Source organism: Gasterosteus aculeatus, chromosome 3 (genome assembly GCF_964276395.1).
Source record: "Gasterosteus aculeatus chromosome 3, fGasAcu3.hap1.1, whole genome shotgun sequence".
Lineage (NCBI taxonomy): Eukaryota > Metazoa > Chordata > Actinopteri > Perciformes > Gasterosteidae > Gasterosteus > Gasterosteus aculeatus.
Window position 1 is genome coordinate 6464750 of NC_135690.1, and position 18506 is coordinate 6483255.

The following is an 18506-nucleotide window of genomic DNA, read 5'->3' on the forward strand; positions in this document are numbered from 1 at the left end:
CGATTCATTCCTCTTTCATATCCAGCTTTACATTTATTTTGTTCTGTAATACATTCAATGAGAATCCGAAGCCATGTATTGCCACATATGTTACACATTTGACTTGGTGAGGCCTTTGTACATCAAATCACACTCAAACCACTTTGCTTATGAAGATGTATCTTTAAATGGTATATAGTCTGTGTTCAATGCTTAGTAGTCACATGAAACTCAAGAACTTTGGTGTTTAAATGTCCTCACTTATATTTCTTTGTAGTGCTAATAATTTGAAGCTTGCTTTTTATAGGCCTCTTACCAATGAGATAATTGTTTCACAGTAACAGTAAAATACAAAACATTTACTCTTATTATGTGTCAGTGAACTAACATTTGTGTATTTGTTACCATGGGCTTAATACCAGTATGGGTAAGGTACATACATATATATTGATGATCTCTCTAGCAGGTTGAAAGTAAGATAGGATGTATGATGGGGGAAAGTCTGAAGAAGCACCTGATGACGTCTCTGCACAGCGCTGGTTCACTGTCTCCGTCGGCTCACAGACGAGCATGTTGCAGTAGGACGTTAAGTTCAACTCTAAAAAGAGCGTTGTTACGAGTGTTGATGATGTGAAGACGGCTCTTTGGAGCCCACCGTACTCCCCTGTGTACGGACCGCTGGGGGTGCACTTATGAAAAAGATTCATGTCGCATTTACTGATGCTTTTGGCATCTCGCGAGCTGCTCAGTGCTGCTCGGGAGCTTGTTGGTGACTCGTGATGGTCCCTCCTGTCAGGATGCGCCGAGGAATTTCATTTACAAAGTCACATTTTGATTAAATGATTCACAAATTGTAATCGTAAAGGCCTCAACTGATCCAACACAGGGATACTTTGTATCCGCCAAGCCTTCGGTCCAACACCTTTCTCATTTTAATAAAATGACTGGGAATTTAGCTTTTAGTGTATTGCACACCTATCAGGACCTAACGATTTAAATGAGAACTATTTATGTCATCATATTGGGGATTTGATTTATATCAAAGGAATATCGACTGAGTTACAAATGTCTGAAATCTCATTTCGGGCCTCATAGCGTCATGCGACAGACTCGGAAGCGTTAATTACACTTCTTCTACTTCACAAAGTGAAATAAAGTACGAATAGTATAATATTTTGCAAAATAGAGAAGTCCCCTCGTCTTCACAGGAGGCTTCTGCCTGCTCCTTCAGCTCAGCTCTTCCAATCTTCCAAAAGGGGGGGCGGTTGCTTGTGCTGTTGTCGTATGTGATTGGCTGCACATTCAAGCCAAGCTCCTCCCTCGTGAATTCCTTTCTGCTACAGTACATTCAATGATCACACCTTTGGCTTAAAGCTTCTTCAGGTAAACATAAACACAGCATGCATAATAACATCCTCTATGAGCTGGTCAGGTCTCCTCCTTCGTGAGGTGTTTGTCTGGAGAGGGTTTTTGGTGTTGTGTGTTTCTGTGTTTTGTGTATTTTCACCAGCCAGCGTTCGAGGGGGCGGGACGTCGGCAGAGCAGCGGCCAGCTGTTTAACATCAGCATCTCCCATCTCCTGGCGATGCCTCTCCAATCAGGGGAGGTATTTAGGTGAAGTCCTGGGGCCTGTTTCAATAAGGAGGTTCAACCAACTCTGAGTTAAAACTTGAACTCTGAGTTGACTTACCCTGAGATGGGAAACTCTGAGTTTTCGGTTACAGAACAGCTGAAATGAGTTAGTTCAATCAACTCTGAGTTGACCTACTCTGAGTTAAGCGCGTGCACCACAACTATAAAAAGCCATTATCAATGGAGCGCAGATATTACGAGTCACCATGGCAATAGCGCCAGACAAAAAGAGGTCTTCATATTTTTCACCAGCAGAACTGGATGTGCTTATGAAAATAGCTGCTCGAGTCAATGCGTACGTTTACATTTGAATTACTGTTATACAGTGTTGTGTGTAATTAATTTCTATGTAATCTAAAAACTGTAATTTAATTCCGTAATTTAAAGTAAAATCTGATGTAATTGCATTAAATGCTGCATAAACTATAAAGCAATTATGTATAAAACAATAGTGGATTTAACATCAAATTTAAAAAGATATATTTTTTCAAGAATAATTCATGCAATTGTATAATGTTTATTTGAAAGCATTAAAAGTGCAGTTTCTTGTCTCTCCTTGTATTGTTCAAGTGGTTGAGGTTGATATGGGATTTAGAAAGTAATTAGTAATAAGTAGACCAATACTTTCTAGAGATAGTCATTATTACATTAATCTAATTACACTGTTGAAGAAGCCAGTTGTAGTTAGTAATATAAGTGACTTGCCCAACTGTTATAATATCAGAAGTGAAACTGGAAGAACAGTGTGTTATTCAACCTAATTTTAATTTTCATGTAGGTGCAATCCTGCAGGCATTAAAAGAACATGGCAGCAGCTGAAAATGAAATATAAAAACATAATTCAATTTAGGAAATAAAGAACACCATATAAATTGCTGTGATTTTGTGTTTATTCATTTTTATTTTATTTTGTGGTTGGTTGGTTGTGGTGGTGGATATAATGTGTATTAATCTGTGAAGACATTTCGGCATATCATATCCCGGACTACCCTTCCCTCCTGGAAATCTGCCGGGTTGATGGGGTCTTCCTCTGGGTCTTGTATTTGTAGGGCAGGGTGTTGCTCCCCTCTAATTATGGCAATTACAGGATCGTCCATAAAAGGACATGCCATTTCATTCACTTGATTTGATGCGCTCTGCGTGACTGAAATGTGCGCAATGAATGAATACCGAAAGAATGAATGAGGTGATTAAATACCACTTCCTCTTTAAAAAAGGGGAGGAGACGAAATAAACTCTGGGTTTCCCGAAGAAAACCTGCTCCCGACCAGGTTAGGTTCACAGAGTAAGTTGCCATGGTAACTGACTCTGAGTATAAGTTACCTCTCTTTCTGAAACAGGCTTGACTTACTCTGCTTTCTCAGGTTTAACATACCTCCCATTCTGAAACAGAAAACTCAGAGTTTCCCTCATTTCAGGGTTAACATACTCAGAGTTTTCACTTAACCTCCTTTCTGAAACAGGCTTGACTTACTCTGCTTTCTCAGGTTTAACATACCTCCCATTCTGAAACAGAAAACTCAGAGTTTCCCTCATTTCAGGGTTAACATACTCAGAGTTTTCACTTAACCTCCTTTCTGAAACAGGCCCCTGACGTTCCTGCCGCATTGTTTGTACATGAGACAGCCAGCCCCGATCACTGATCCAGTACTGATCCAGTATAAGTTATTATAAGATCGGATCGAGTTATCCAGGGGTGTTAGTCGGACCGTAGTCGGACCGCATGTAGTCGGACAAAGGTGTTTACATGAAACGGATAATTCAATTTCAGTCCGACTAAGCCAGTTATTCGAATCCATGTAACCACGCTGACTGCCTGATAGCTGCTGGAGGTGCCTGGGGGTGGAGGAGGGTCGCATCCGGTTTCGCACTGATATGACACCTGACAGCAACAGAGACAACCCTTTAAAATGTTTGACAGCAACTATATGATTGGTTTAGAGCCACAGCGCCGCCTCTATTGGTCGCATACTCCTGAGTGCAGCCAATCTCCGCTTCTACAGTAGAACTACCGCTTAAGTTCCATCTGATGTCTTCCTGCTGCATACAGTTTGCCCTTCTGGAACAATGAATAAACTGAACTGACTTCTCATCCAGGGGCGGCACGGTGGCGTGGTGGTTAGCACCGTTGCCTCACAGCAAGAAGGTCCTGGGTTCAATTCCACCCAGTGGCCTTTCTGTGTGGAGTCTGCATGTTCTCCCCGTGTCTGCGTGGGTTCTCTCCGGGTTCTCCGGCTTCCTCCCACAGTCCAAAGACATGCTCTGGGGATCAGGTTAATTGGTGACTCTAAATTGTCCGTAGTTGTGTGAATGTGAGTGGGAATGGTTGTGTGTCTCTGTGTAGCCCTGCGATTGGCTGGCGACCAATCCAGGGTGTACCCTGTCTATCGCCCGAAGTTAGCTGGGATGGACTCCAGCCCCCCGCGACCCTGTGTGCAGGATAAGCGGTTAGACAATGGATGGATGGATGGATGGACTTCTCATCCATTATAGGCTTACTATGCATTTCCATACAATCCACGCGATACCTCAGGCCTTCTGGAATCCAGTGACCCAGTCTCCTCATCAGCTGCAGCGCAGTTATGTACACCAGGACTGACTTAGCTCCCCCTTCTCATCCTGGCTCGGCAAACGTGCAACCGATTTAAGCTGCAATGAGCCGATCAAGTCAAGGTGCGGCTTTTCAGTTATTCTGGATTTCTTTATTCTACTATTGCAATAGCCCCCCTGTTCTGTACTGCCTTGATTGTACGCCTGTGGGACTTAAGCTCCGCCTCACTTTGGCTTGTTACAGTAGGAAATGACAGATTTCAAGAAACATAGACACCCAGTCTGGAGAAACTCTTTTTTTATGAAGTTATATTTCAGCAGTATGTCCTCCCTTTCTCGGGGATATTGGTGAAAAGAATGCCGGTAGTGCTCTATTGGAAGGCTCATGGTAAATGGATTGTGCTTATATAACACCCACAAAAGCCAACCACAATGTAATCAATCTTTTTAACATAGACACTACATGGGGCCCTTTGTATTTCCTGTTGCATTGTTTGTTGATGCAGTAACTAAAGTGAGCTTGTTGCATCCCAACGGAATGGCGATGAAAAGGTCCATGGCGGATCCTCCCAGTCGCTCATGCCTCTGACTCACTGTCTGAATTACGCATCTATGTCTCAGCCTTAGTTTGACTACATGTGTCCACCGACCTCAGCAGACATGACTGTGCGCTTCTGATGCTGTAACCTCGCAGTCATCTGCAATATCCAGACAGGTCACTACAATAAATGATTGGCATACATCCTGTCACCGAGATAGACAATAATCATGTTTCAAAAGCTGCTTTTGTAATACAACCGCTAATGCTCGATGGCGTTTCCAGAAGCCTCAAAGACTCCTCCAAATAATTAACTCAATAATTCATCTCTGGCATCAGCCACGACATACGCCTCCATACGTGCTTCACAGAAATTAGTTTTAAATTACAGTTTATAAATGAAGCGTGTTCAAAGAAGACCAGCCAGGTTGACTCAACTAGTTGTTGTTTTAGTTTCCAATGTTCCCGGGGAGATGACACATGTACCTTTAAGCTGACTGTAAAACATGAATCCATGACGTATTGAGCTATAATGAGGGCTTAACCTCTCGCTGTCTCCGCCCGCTACAGCTGATGTAAAACCTTTGCACACAGATCATATCAGCTCTGCTTTAGACTCTTCAGAGCACTTCGTGGTTTTGTTCCGTTTTTAGAGCTGGATTACTCTCACAAACATCTGCTTTCGGAAAGCCCTCGTGCTGATGAAGCAAACGTGGAATAGGCTCCTTCGTTGGTCTTTATTCGGTAGATGTGGCCGCCACAAAGCGGCGGGATGCGTACACCTGTCTCCAAACAGAGGAAGAGGCTACAAGCACTGCAATCATTAGCCTTATTAGTTGTAATGCTTCCGCTGCAAACAGATAAGTTAAATGTTAAATGTTCAAACAGTGGTCATTCTCTGGTTTTCCCAAACTAAACCAAACCACTTAAAATGTACTTTTGCAGTACCCTATAAAATGCATCCTCGCTGTTAATGTCACCTTTATCATAACCCTGAAGTTGACTAAACAACTGTCCATGGATGATGGACCTTAACGAATGAAGAAAATACACACCTCACCTTTAAACCATGTAAATATAAAATGTGCCTTTGTAACTCATAATTTTCTCGAAGTCTTCAATCAAATACCCTTTGTAATGTTTTAATGGTTTGGTAACTCGGGAGTGAAGACTGATGGAGCAACATTGGATGTTATCTTTGGGGCATATCTGGGAAATATTCTGTTCATCTGGATCCGATGGCAGCTCACTCCCAAGGCATTGAGGATGTTGAGAGATTCTGCGCTTGTATAAACAAGGCTCCAGTCCAACTTCAACATCACAACTCCACAACCCATAAATCCCATGAAACATGTGTGGGAAGACCTCTTAAGCAGGCACGTGCGCAGACATTTTGGGGGACAGATGCTCAAACCAAAACAAAAGGGCACCCATTGCCAAAATATTCAGGAAACTAAAAATATTAAAAATCAAATAAATAAAAACACAGTAGGATATATTTCCTGTCTTTCTGCTTTTGGAGTCTTTCTTTTCTTTTCTTTTTAATGAGATGAATTAATGGTGTGCATAATATTCAAGAGTGACTTAATCTCTATAAAGCCGAAACATTTGACTGTTTTCTGACAGTTGAAGCATAAGCAGCATTACACTAATAATATACCACAATATACCTCACCAGACTGGCATTTAGCTCAACGTAAAACCTACCTTTCATTTCAATAATTGATTAAATTAAACAAAACTAGTGAACTCAAATTTAATTTGTAGAACGGTAAAACTGCCTTTAAATTATCTGCCTCTCTCTCTCTTCATTACACATGACAAACGTCAGTAAATAACTGGACAGGGCTTTCTGTGTGTTTTGTCGGGGCGAAATCCTCACAAGAATAAATTAGAGATCAAAACACATTTGGTGGGAATTTGAGTATTGAGTATTTTATTGAAATAGCGGAATTTTGTGACTAAGTGTTAGAAGAAGTAAGTGGACATATTTAAACAGGGCTGTGATGTTTCACAGTGCGGTTCGATCCGTGTTCTCTCCATAGTTTGCATGGCTCATTGTGCTTGAGCAAGAAATTCAGCGTGGTTACATAGATTCGAATAACTGGCTTAGTCGGACTGAAATCGAATTATCCGTTTCATGTAAACACCTTTGACCGACTATGTGCGGCCCGACTACGATCCGACTAACACCCCTGGATAACTCAATCCGATCCAGTTGATAGTTCGACTATTGCGGCATGTAACGGTGAATCGGATGAGGAACTGGACTTTGCGTCTTTGCGCATGCTTGAGATCCCGACGGCGTCTTCTCTCCGTTATCAAATCAGCCAATAGCGCCATTCGCATTCGCTGTGCTCCTATTAACATCATGCACAAATAGTAGAGGGATGTAGCTTCACCTTGCTCTCCGTTCGCCATCTTTCTCGTAATGTTGATGTTGTTGTTGTTGGTAGTTGTTGGTAGTGGTGAAGCGGTGAAGCGGAAATGGCTGTATCACAACTAGTTGTAATGAAAACAGCGCCACCTATCGTATCGGATATGACATGCTTTCGGCCAATGATTCGATATATTCACTGCCATGTATATTGGGATAATAGCACCTCCCCCAGAAAGATAGCATAGTCCGACTAACCAAAGATTCCAATTATACCATCATGTAAACACACTGTTTGTTCACTTGTCTTGGTTTTCATCAACCCTTCTTCACCACCACCACCACCAGTGTCTGGACTCCAGGGGGGGATTCTGTCAAACAGAACTCGGCATCACGGCCCCTTGATTATCCCGGTTTAGGATGGAGTCCAATCGGCAAAGATTCTGCACATAGGTGGTTTATAGAATTCACAAACTGCGAAGAAAATTGAGCTGGCAGAGGCACAGATTGCCGTCAGTAGAAGAAGCCTCCAGGATCTGGGATGTCACAGGCCCAATCTGGGGCAACGCTCCGGTGGTGGACACACTGAAAACGTGACCTGAGAAGGCCAAATGCCATTAAAATTTGGGCCCTTGTTCTTGCATGGGGAAGATTGTTTCCTTGCTGTGCTAATGTCTGAGGGTGTACAAGGGGAGTGAGAAGGTACGTCTCACAGGCACAACCCTTGTCTCCCAGAAGAACACCAGAGAATACAAACCGTAAGCATTATAGAAGTATAACCTTTGACGTAATTGTGTTTCAGTAAAATGTGTTCAGCCTACCTTGTAATAGTTGCTGGGAAATGGTACTGGACATAAAAACTGAGTCATGGACAGACCCAGGCCACTTTGCCTCCACATTAGTAATGGTGTCGGAAGCCTCACAGATTGCCTATTCAGTACACATTTAATGCACAGAATACATGTGGGCTAGCTGACAGTAACTAAATCAGTTTTACCTGAACATTGATACTGTGGAAGGATTTTCTGTTGTCATAGTCCCCCTCATAGGCCCATGAGGGGCATTTAATGGGGAGGTGTGTGCAGTTCAGCTCACAAATGACTTTCGGGAAACCTGTAACACAAAATAGTCCCAGTATCTGGTGACTGTTCTAACGTAACGCTTTTATGTTACCTGCAATCTTGTGGAAATCCTCTTTGATGTAACACATTCTTCTGTGGCCAGGGAAGGTAATTCCGGGACAGAGGATGTCGTATGTGTACAGACTGTAAAGCCCTCTGAGGCAAATTCGTAATTTTGGGCTATAGAAAATAAAATTACTTGAATTGAAGATGTGTGCCAAGGAATTCAGTGCTAAACACATTCTGACAGTACGGCAAATAGTGCCTTTAATTACAGTTTTGGCATATAAAAACATACCTACGAAAAAGCGCAGTGCCACACAGACCATCTGTGATGGTGAAAGCGTGGCTTCACGATGTGTGGTGCTGCAGTCTGCACAAATAACAGATTCCATCTAGTAAATCTATTACATTACAGGTCATTTAGCTGACGTTTTTATCCAAAGCGACTTACATTGCATATGACTTTGAAATGGAGCATGGAGAAGCTAGGGTTGAACAGCAAACCTTGCGGTTAGGTGCACCCTCTCTACCCCATGCGCCACCGTTGCATAACTCTCATGTAGGTACTCGTCAGGGAAAGCTGAGGAGTTCGATCTGGCCCGAAACATCCTCTCACGTTTCAATATTAGTGATTGTTCATCCAAAGCGTTGTTCAGAAATGGGCATCGTGGTGCAGGAAGAAGAAACATGTGTTGCAACACCAACCATTTCTAACCATCTAAAACAACTGCAATAGTAGGGTTTAAAATCCAACTTGTCCAAGTAATGTATGTTAATAGAAATCACAACACATTCAGAAGACCACGAATAACACATTTAACACGTTTATTTCGGATCAGAGCGCCAGCTGATTGAACACGAGACTCCAGGATTAATCTTAGCCTTTTGGTTTCACACAAACCACAGCGTGATGCTCAAGCATCTCAATCCCCATCCTGTACAGACTGGCAATAGATCAGATATCTTTACACCCGCTTATCTGATGGTGACAGCTGCTGTTTAGCTTTAGCGGAACGAAATTTGATCCGAATCCCAGAGGATGAGTGAGGAGGCGGTAAGTTCCAGCTTTGTTAGCTGTTTTTCCTGGATGTTGTAGAATAATGAACTGAACTGTTGAATTGCTTGTCAACCAAAAGGTGGTTCCTCAGTGAAGGTGGCGTGTGCGCCACAGTAGCATACAACTCTTTAACTAAAATACAATGTGTTCCACTCTGAATCTCAAAACAGTCAACCTCAAAATAAAAACAATGTCTAAAATGACTGAATCTAAAAGACACCGTAAAAGCCCAGTCAAAGAGGTGCACCTCTATTCAAATAGACAAATTTAAACATAAGGTAAGTAACAAATAAAACCGCATCTGCAATACTATGTTAACCACCACACACAGATAATCAAAACATGCAAAAAATAAAAATGGAAGTAAAAGCATGCAGATACAAAAAAAGAAAAGAAAATGGCTGTATAATTAAAACAAAGTGATGTCTAACAGTTATATTTACATGGTCTACCAACCTTGTCGCACATGCGTAAAACCAACGTGGGCTAATATACTCCTCTGCTACGCAACCTCAACCTCATCCTTCTCCTTCTTCGCTGTTGACTCCGTCCAACTCCTTGTCCTTCCATTGTCATTGTTGACAATTTAATGTTTAATGAGAAAGTCAAGATTCACCTGGGGGCATTTTACCAATTTAGGACAGATTTAGGTCAGAAAAAATCTAATGGAAATGTACAGAAATATGCTCGACATATTATGACAACTTGTTCAGACATTTTGCATGTAAAGACTTATGCGATGAACTAATGCCTAGATGTTGTGGGCGGTCAGACTCTTTAACAAAAAACCATTATAATACATTTTGATCAACATGACATAAGCAATTGATAAAGTAGGACAACTGAAAAACTTGTTCAAAGAAATGAGAAACTGCTTTTTTGATGCGCTCAAGTCACACCATGATGTCAAGATTGAACAGGTAGTTTTGAGAATTTCAATTATAATCTGAGACATGTACCAAAAACTGTAATGTCTGATTGACTCTAAAAGGACTGTCGTGAACGAATCAATGGTGATGTCGGGTCTTCGTCGGCCGTAATGGTCTGGCCCGCGTTCGGTCGAGGTGGGCTGCATCTGGCCCGTACCTGATTTGAGTTTGAGACCCCTCCTCTACACTGAGCCGAACACAACTTCAGCCGAGCTAGCCCAGTCTAAACCATGAGAGAGTAGTGGGGAGAGTTTAAATATTCTACTAAGACCGTCACTGTACTCTCAGTTCTCAATTGTTCACGCTTCCACCTTTCTACATCGCTGACAGCTACCAGATGTATTTATTTAGCAGGGTTGGGCGGGGGAGACATCCCCTCTTAGTTTATGAGCGTGAGGTCTCAGGTTACATCATTGGTCTTTAACAGATCTTTTGGAAGGGAAACTTGAAAAATATTTTCAAACTAACTACAACAGGCCAAAATAAATGAGCCTGCGTACGTTTTCCGCCTTCGGCAAATTGGAGACAATTCCAATATAGTCGTATACATGGAATCCTGTGGTATTTAACTGCAGATGATATCGTAGGTAGACATGACTGTGATCTGCACATAGATAAAGCTTGTATTCTGACGCAAGGTACCAACATTGTTTTTTATGCGCTTTACTTTCGGGGCCACAGTGTTCATACAAATTGTGTCCAAATGTTTGCCTCTAGGAAGAGCTTTAAGAAGGTAATAAAAGCAGATTCCCCACTGATTCAAAGCAGCTGTCACTCGGTATCGTTTCCAGTAATGCTGTCGTTTGTTTTACTTTGACCATGAAAATGGTCAAAACAGACTTATTCATATTCAATTCTATTCTTCTAAAACAAACTTTACCCTACATCTACCTATGGACAGTACATACATGGACAGATTGAGACCATAAGTAGCAGATTAATATGACTGTTGTCATAAAATGTGCTACACCTCAAGTTAAATGCTTAAACACGAGCAAAGAAAATGATATACATATACACATATATGGGGTAAAATAGATACTTTGGACTCACAGAGGCCATTTCTCTGCACAGGTGATATTTGCCTGCTTTTACTTTATAACTTACAAGCAGAACTTTTACTTGTGGTGCAGTTTTTTGCTTGTATGGTAACTTTAGTAACCTTTAGTCAGACTGTGATTAAACTACTGGATTTACTGCCATGTTTGTTTTCTTTAGCGTGTTGATTTAAAAAGCAATCTGGGCGGCATTAAGAAAAAGTGCTGCCAAAACAAGTTGAAAAGGAGTTTTAAGGAATGAGGGTTGAGTAACACAATCGTGATACAGTGTGTTATTCAGTGTATGTGTGTGTGTCCAACTAGAACAGTCACATGGTTTCTAATTGCTTCCAGGAGGTTTCCCCCCTTTGACACACATGGATGCTGTTCCCACACACTCGCTCAGGTCACAATGTTTTACTGCAGAATTCTGACCCATGCCATCACCTTAAATAGATGAAATCATTTTATCGAGAATCCAGATGTACCTCCGTTTTTCTTTGCAAATGCTTACTGAGTATGTTTCCACTTCAGTCCCACATTCCTTGGCTGCTCTCCTGTCCCAGGGGATAATAGCGCTGAGGGATGTTTCATGAATGCAAAAGCAAAGTTTGGGGTTGCTATTTTTCTCAATAAAAAATGCAAAAATCCTTGGAAATGGGTTTATTCTGTTTAAAGGGCGAGTATATAATAAATAACCAGACATAGAAGTAAAGAGAAAATTTAGGCCGCGGGTTGCAGATAATACATTTTTATTTCTGTATTTAACCTTTGTTTAGCCAAGATAATCCCGGTGAGAATTTAAATCGCATTTACAGTGTGGTAGATTCTAAAAATTCCCAAAAGCACCACATAAAAACACAAAGCAGACTGAAACCCAAATCAAGTGGGTCAAACTCGTAGGAAGTAATAATTAATATTTCGTGTAAGAAGTTTGTTTTGTTATTAGATTCCTGCACAGTTGACCTTTAATAATGTGTATTAGTATTATAACCCATTGTAATAACAGACTAGATTACTGTTCTGAGTCTCGGGTGTTGATGTTCTTGAAGTTCAGAAAGAGCAAGTTTCCTGCTGAGCTAAAACTAAGAACAGATCTTGAAGTAAACCACTTGGATCAGCAGTCAAGGCAACGCACCCTCAAGCTGTTTGGCTTTCACAGACACTCAATGAGAGACACGGGGGGAGACTCTGCTTCCCACAAGCAAGATTCAACTGCTTCAGTGTGGGTGTAACCGCTGCTAAGTGATCACTCACGTCTCTGTAAGTTAACACATGGGCCAGTCACAGAGGGACATTTTCCAAGTTTACTGTGTCAGTCCAAAGACATTCATTAAATCTGTGCTTTGGTAAAAGGAGGAGTTCAAACTGAACAGATCGCTATGCACTCCCCCATCAGTGTGCCGGCCAGTGGGAGGGATCAGTAAGCAGAACGAGGCGGAACCGTGAACCGTTCCCCAGTTCCCCCATTTAAAGCTCCCAGACTCTCTGTCCTGTTCACTGGGGGAAAAAAACAGCTAATCTGAACACCATAAAGCCAGAGGAACATCTCACCTACGGCTACTTCTGCTGGGTTAGAAGTATCCCTGACAACATTCAGCATTCAGGGAGAAAGGATATCGAGTTGTTCCAACATGGCATCTCTCAAAAATGTGCTTTACCTGGGAGTCTGTCTATCTTGGACCGTCACTACTGCAGGTAAAAGCACGGGATAAATTGATGGATAGATAAGTGGATGGATGTATGGACATCTGGATGTATGGATAGAGAGATAGATAGATAGAATGATGGACATATAGATGGATGATAGATAGATGGATAGATAGATAGATAAGTGGATAGATAGATAGATAAGTAGATGGATGGATTGATAGATAGATAAAAAGAGGCATGAGTTGGAGCCCCAGCGTGCACAATGGTTTTTGCATGAAGGGCATCATGTTTTCTCCACTGGAATGTATCTCTGGACGGCACGTCTTGGTTCATATGGCGGGCTGCATGTGGAAAGGCACCTTAGAGGGCACGTCATTCATTCTTATCTACTTGGAGGGCACCCTAGATAGCAGTTAGTCATATTTTTTCACTTGATGGGGTCCCTTGAGGGCACGTCTTTATGTTTTCTCCACTGGAAGGAAACTCTGGAACGCACATCCTTGTGTTTTCTACACTGTAGAGGCACCAAAAGGACACGTTTTCTCCACCAGACAGGCAACAAATAGAGCCCTTCATTATATGTTATCCATTGGGAGGGCACCCTTACGGTCACAGCGTCATGTTTTCTCTACAGGGGGCTGTGCAGATACATTATTTCAGACTCATGTACGCATACGTCAGCCTTGGCTACACAACATTTTGAATTTAAAAGAAATGTTCTGTCCCCACCCCAATCCACCAGACTGTTTTTTCCTTCTAACGTTGTGTTAGGCTTTGTTAGATTGTCAGACTTGAGTCTGCGGCGCCAAGGCAACCACGGGTCATCTCAAACGTTGTTTAGCTCGTGTTTGACTACGCTGTGTTTGACTACGATGGAACTATTTCATATTGTGTCAGATAGATAATGGACAGAGAGGAGCTATACATTTAATGAAGATACCACTTGTTTTTTTCTGTTTGGTTTTATGAATTAGCTTGAGGTCTAAAAGACAAATAAAATAAAATTCCAGGTGTGAACACTGGAGATAAAATCCATGTGAGACGTTTATTCATACTGGAAATGTAACTAATGTTGAAGTTGTCATAAGTTATCTTTCAAGCAAGGGTCATGATCTTTGTAAAAAATAACCTGCGCAGTGGCAACATTCTTCAGTTGACCTGTAATCAGTAAATGTGGCATGATGGAATTTAGTTAATCATGACGCAGCGTTTTTCTCGCGTGGAAAAGTTGAAGCACAGAATGAGTCAAAGCAAATGTTCCACAACATTGTTTTTGGCAATGCAACAAATAAACGTAATGAGAACAAAATGTCACAGAAAGGTGCAGGACACCCAGTGCTTCAAACTTAATAAGTTGGTCACTACAGCTCACTTGAGTTACTGTCTGTTTATAAGAAAGAGGCGCAAGAGGAGGTGGGATCAGGGTTTCTCCAACAGATCCATCAAAGTGGATATGAATTTTATTTGTTGTGATCCTACACTAGCAAAACAAAACCAGGTAAGAATATTGTAGAGAAGAAAATGAATGTTGTGTTTTCATAGATGGGAACGTTTTGCCGAAAGCGGAGAATGTACGCTGGATGTCTCTGGACTTTAAAATCATCGTCGCCTGGACTATCAAGCCTTCTGATTACAAATACACTGTCTCGTACTCTAGGTGAGTCCACACACTCACACACAATAAATCTGTCATTCAGAATTTGTACATGACATTGGACAATTTTAAATGATAGGAAAACAATACCGCTTTTAATTCTATTAGAATATATTTCACATTTGGGGTCCCGTTTTCCCGCTGTACTTCTGCTGCTCATTTTTTTTAAACATACAAATATGAAAGTTTGTTACACGGAAAGACAAGAATAAAGACTAGAATTATCCTGCTTAGTGTAGACGTTTCTTTTTAAAACCAAGGCTACTTTTGATGCTACAAAAAACAATGGATGATAATGAGCATCCAAGTGTTTTTCATCATTCTGTTGGGCTCTGAGGGAAAAGGCAGGATTGTTTGGATTGTCTTGAAGTTCACTTCATTTTTCCCATAACAAAAAGCAATTTCTACAGAGGACTTCTTGAGGGACAAGTGAGATTCTGATGATTATTCTATTTTAAAAGTCTGATCCAAGGTGCTTCTCTCCAAAATGTATTACTCGTGACCAGGTGAAAGGAAAGTTTTGCCAGGACTATTTTTCATTTATTTTCTGTGTGAAAACATGTGGAAACAAATAGTGGCTACAATACTTGTTTTGGCCACAGGTGGCTGAAGTGCTCCACCAACTGAGTTCCTTCAATTAATGCTGCTTCAAAAGATTCTCCCGATGTAAACTTTTCATTCAGTAAGTCATAAACACAGAGGAAATAAGTTTGATAAGATTTTTCTAAAGGTTTTAAAATATTTATTTGTATTTCTTCCTTTCGCTATCTATTCGTAATATGTAATGTGTAATGTGCTACTGTCCTGCATGTCAGCGACAGAAGGCGCCACTGAGTGAGCAGTCTCGTGTCATTGTTCTCCTGTTTTTCTGTATTTTTGCACGTGTCTATCAGCGAGGACACTGACTGGACTCAGAGTTTACAATGCATTGGAATATCCCATTCAGAATGTGATCTGACCGACCAGCTCCGGCCCTGGGACAGGTAGGTCCTCTGTCACTTCAAGACCTGAATAATGACTTGTTACGTTTCAATGGAGCTTATCTCTTGGGTGTGTTCACTAAGTAAGTTATATAATATCGTACTCCTTCTAGTTTCTACAAACTGACTTTAACATTATCATCCTTAGTTAATTTGAGGAAATTCTTGTCCTGTCTTTTAGAAGAATCTCAGTGGATCGTACAGTAATTGAGACTTCTGACCGTTGGCCTTGTTTCGCAACAGAAACTCCAAACAGCATGCATGTTGAGTATATATTACGTATATCCCACCCACAATCATGTATTTGTGATTGACAGGAGCTACATTGTCAAGATCCAAACAGAGCCTGATGTGGACGACTATAACGGCCTTGACCTGGGAGAGTTCCCTTACACTGAATCCACTCCCTTCAACCCCTATAGAGAGAGTAGGTACTGCATGCACACGCAAAAAAACCCAAATAATCCATATTTAACACACTTCAGAGGTGAGCAGTCTCTAATCATATGAGCTACAGTATATCGGTTTTCTTATGACGTATGATACTATATCCTTTTCTATGTTTTGGTATGTTTGCCAAAATTCCTCTTCTACTCTTCACCTTAGTGGCTATTTTGATTGTTGTTAATTCTGCGTATTTAATCATTGCTAGAGGAGAAACACGTTGACCCGACATGAGTAAACATGACCTCATCATCTCTTCAGCTAACATCAGTGCAGCGAATTTCAACGTAACGGTCGTGGATGAGAGCAGAGTCCTGGTCACCATCACAGACCTTCTGAGTGCTTCTCGTGACGGCAAGAAGCAACTCACCCTCAGAGACATTCTCAAGAACGACCTCAAGTATAAGATCAGCTACCACCGGTTTGGAAACACAGGCAAGGTACAGTATCAGCTCTGACACTGACAGAAACATGCAGCTCGGTCATACAGAGTCCCGGCAAAGTATTGGCAAACTATTTCCATTGATATACTTGCCTGATTGTCTGAAGACAGTATTCAATGAAAACGAATAACGGTGACTCAAGGGTCCTGTATGAAACTTCAAGCTCGCCTTTGAGACCCATAGACACGAGGAGGCTCCTCCAAGGTCAACCCAAACATAAGATAAGGACATAATACATAAATGTGCCAAAGCTGATACTCGAATGGAGAACCTACAGAAGCTTATTGGATGTCAGCAAAGTACTGACTGATGTGATGTCTCAAAAACGTGTTGGTTCACTCTCAAGGGGATTTCAATTTCGATTTTAGATTTGAAATATATATAAATGTGTTCATGAAATCAAGAATGAATAAACGTCTGAATGGTGAGTGACACTCATGTTTCCTTCTTACCTCGCAGAGAGACATCATATCTGACTCCAGTACAGCAGAGGTGTCAAAGCTGGATGCAGGACAGAGATACTGCTTCATGGTGGCAGCTTTCATCCCCTCCAGATCCAAAAGCACCCAGCAGGGAGCCTGGAGCAACCAGCAGTGTACTCCCGAAGGCAGTAGCGTCGTGCAAGGTGCACACACTTTGTACACACTGCACCACCACCCACATTCCAAATACCCACAGTGCGCCTCTGGGATTGGTATTGACACACAGGGCCCACTTTACAGTTTGTATTATACCATATCACCAAAAAATACTCTTGTAAGCTAACTAAGTTCATTTTAAAAAGACGTGTAGTGTAAACAAAACAGCGTCGCTGATATGTTAACGCTAGAGGCAGCAGGAGAACCTAGAGCTTCATAGATGGAAGCAGGTCCGGGGCTAAAGATTTGATTTGGAAAGCATCACTTTAAGTCAGCCCACTCAGTCATCATGTGGGCAAAGACTCAGATGGATCGGGGTCACCACCAGAGTTCCTGAAGGGAAAGCGGCATTGGTTCCAATTCCAGGAAACGAAGGAATGCACATGTTGACTGAAATGATGAAATGATGACTCATGAGTCCTGCTTGCGGCTTTTTTGGATAAGAGGTTTATTGTCTGAGTAATGAGAGAGTGCTTAAGTTGACATACTTTGTGGTCAAGCCTCTGAGTCCTTCCTCTGGCCCCACATGGTGCGTTTACAACACCTTTCTCATCCTAAAAACACTGCGTATCCCTCTAGCCTACAGGAATTTCCATTGAAGTAGATGAGAAATCGAAGATAAATCTTTTCACATAAAAAAAGCTGAAATATCAAAGAAATGTTCCTTTATCTGTTTTTTTTTTAAAAACAGCATGGAATGGCGGCATGGAAAATACATGTTGTCTGATCTAAACTCATATTAAAACATCCTACTAGTGATTAACAACTCTTAAATGCATTCAAATGTACAATGTTCAGAGTTGTAGTTTAAACATTAAAAAAGGACGTCAATGTATTGTGTTACTAAAATGGCTTATCAAATGAGCATGCTAACCAAGTAGCCTTGGCCATCCTCTGCGCCAGAGGCGACAGTAACTAAGAGAAGTAGAAGGGCCCCGGGGTTCTTCCGCCTCCTTGACGCTATAGGGCGGACGCTGACGCTTTTGTTAGTTTACTATGTTAAATCTACGAGTTAATAGCAGTTAGAAAATAGCTCTAATTCAGTCACTATGGATTTACCTATAAATGTACACTGGTGTTAGTTAGCAGTGAACACCCAATAGTAGAGGGGACATGCTGCCCCCTACTGGTTTGGAAGCTGGGGGCAGATCTTACACATCCATCGGTCTAACTGTGACTCTCACTGTGTTGCCAGAGCTAACCCTTGGAGCGTGGGTCGGTGTAGTCTTCATCCTGCTCACAGTCTTCGGCATCATCATTACGGTGACCTTCCTCTGCTGCAGACGCTACAGACAAAAAAACACGTCTCAGTCATCAGCACCTGTTTAGTGTGTGTGCATATGTGCCTGTGTGTGTGTGTGTGTGTGTGTGTGTGAGTGTGTGATTGTGTGATCGTCTTACAAACACAGGGAGCTGGTCTCTCTTCTATTGTCTTTGTTTCTAATAAACCTGGTTTTACGTGGTTATACTA

The 18506-nt window shown here is 41.6% G+C and overlaps 1 protein-coding gene and 1 long non-coding RNA gene across 2 annotated transcripts; both read left to right on the forward strand.

The window, feature by feature from the left end:
* The first annotated feature begins 1067 nt into the window (after positions 1-1067).
* Positions 1068-9655, forward strand: LOC144405469 (uncharacterized). Its single transcript, XR_013467075.1, has 2 exons — positions 1068-1593; positions 4105-9655. It is a non-coding gene; the product is annotated as an uncharacterized LOC144405469 (long non-coding RNA).
* Positions 9656-12632: 2977 nt separating this feature from the next.
* LOC120816441 (tissue factor) lies at positions 12633-18506 on the forward strand. The gene is made up of 7 exons (XM_040172045.2): positions 12633-12921; positions 14419-14533; positions 15424-15513; positions 15828-15937; positions 16216-16394; positions 16857-17022; positions 18231-18506. Exons 1-7 carry the CDS (start codon positions 12858-12860, stop codon positions 18362-18364), a joined length of 858 nt encoding a protein of 285 aa, XP_040027979.2. The 5' UTR covers positions 12633-12857; the 3' UTR covers positions 18365-18506.

Coding starts and splice junctions, on each gene's coding strand:
- LOC120816441 (XM_040172045.2), top strand. CDS start 12,858: ATGGCATCTCTCAAAAATGTGCTTTACCTGGGAGTCTGTCTATCTTGG. Junction 12,922..14,418: donor TTGGACCGTCACTACTGCAG/GTAAAAGCACGG, acceptor GTGTTTTCATAG/ATGGGAACGTTTTGCCGAAA. Junction 14,534..15,423: donor TACACTGTCTCGTACTCTAG/GTGAGTCCACAC, acceptor CGTGTCTATCAG/CGAGGACACTGACTGGACTC.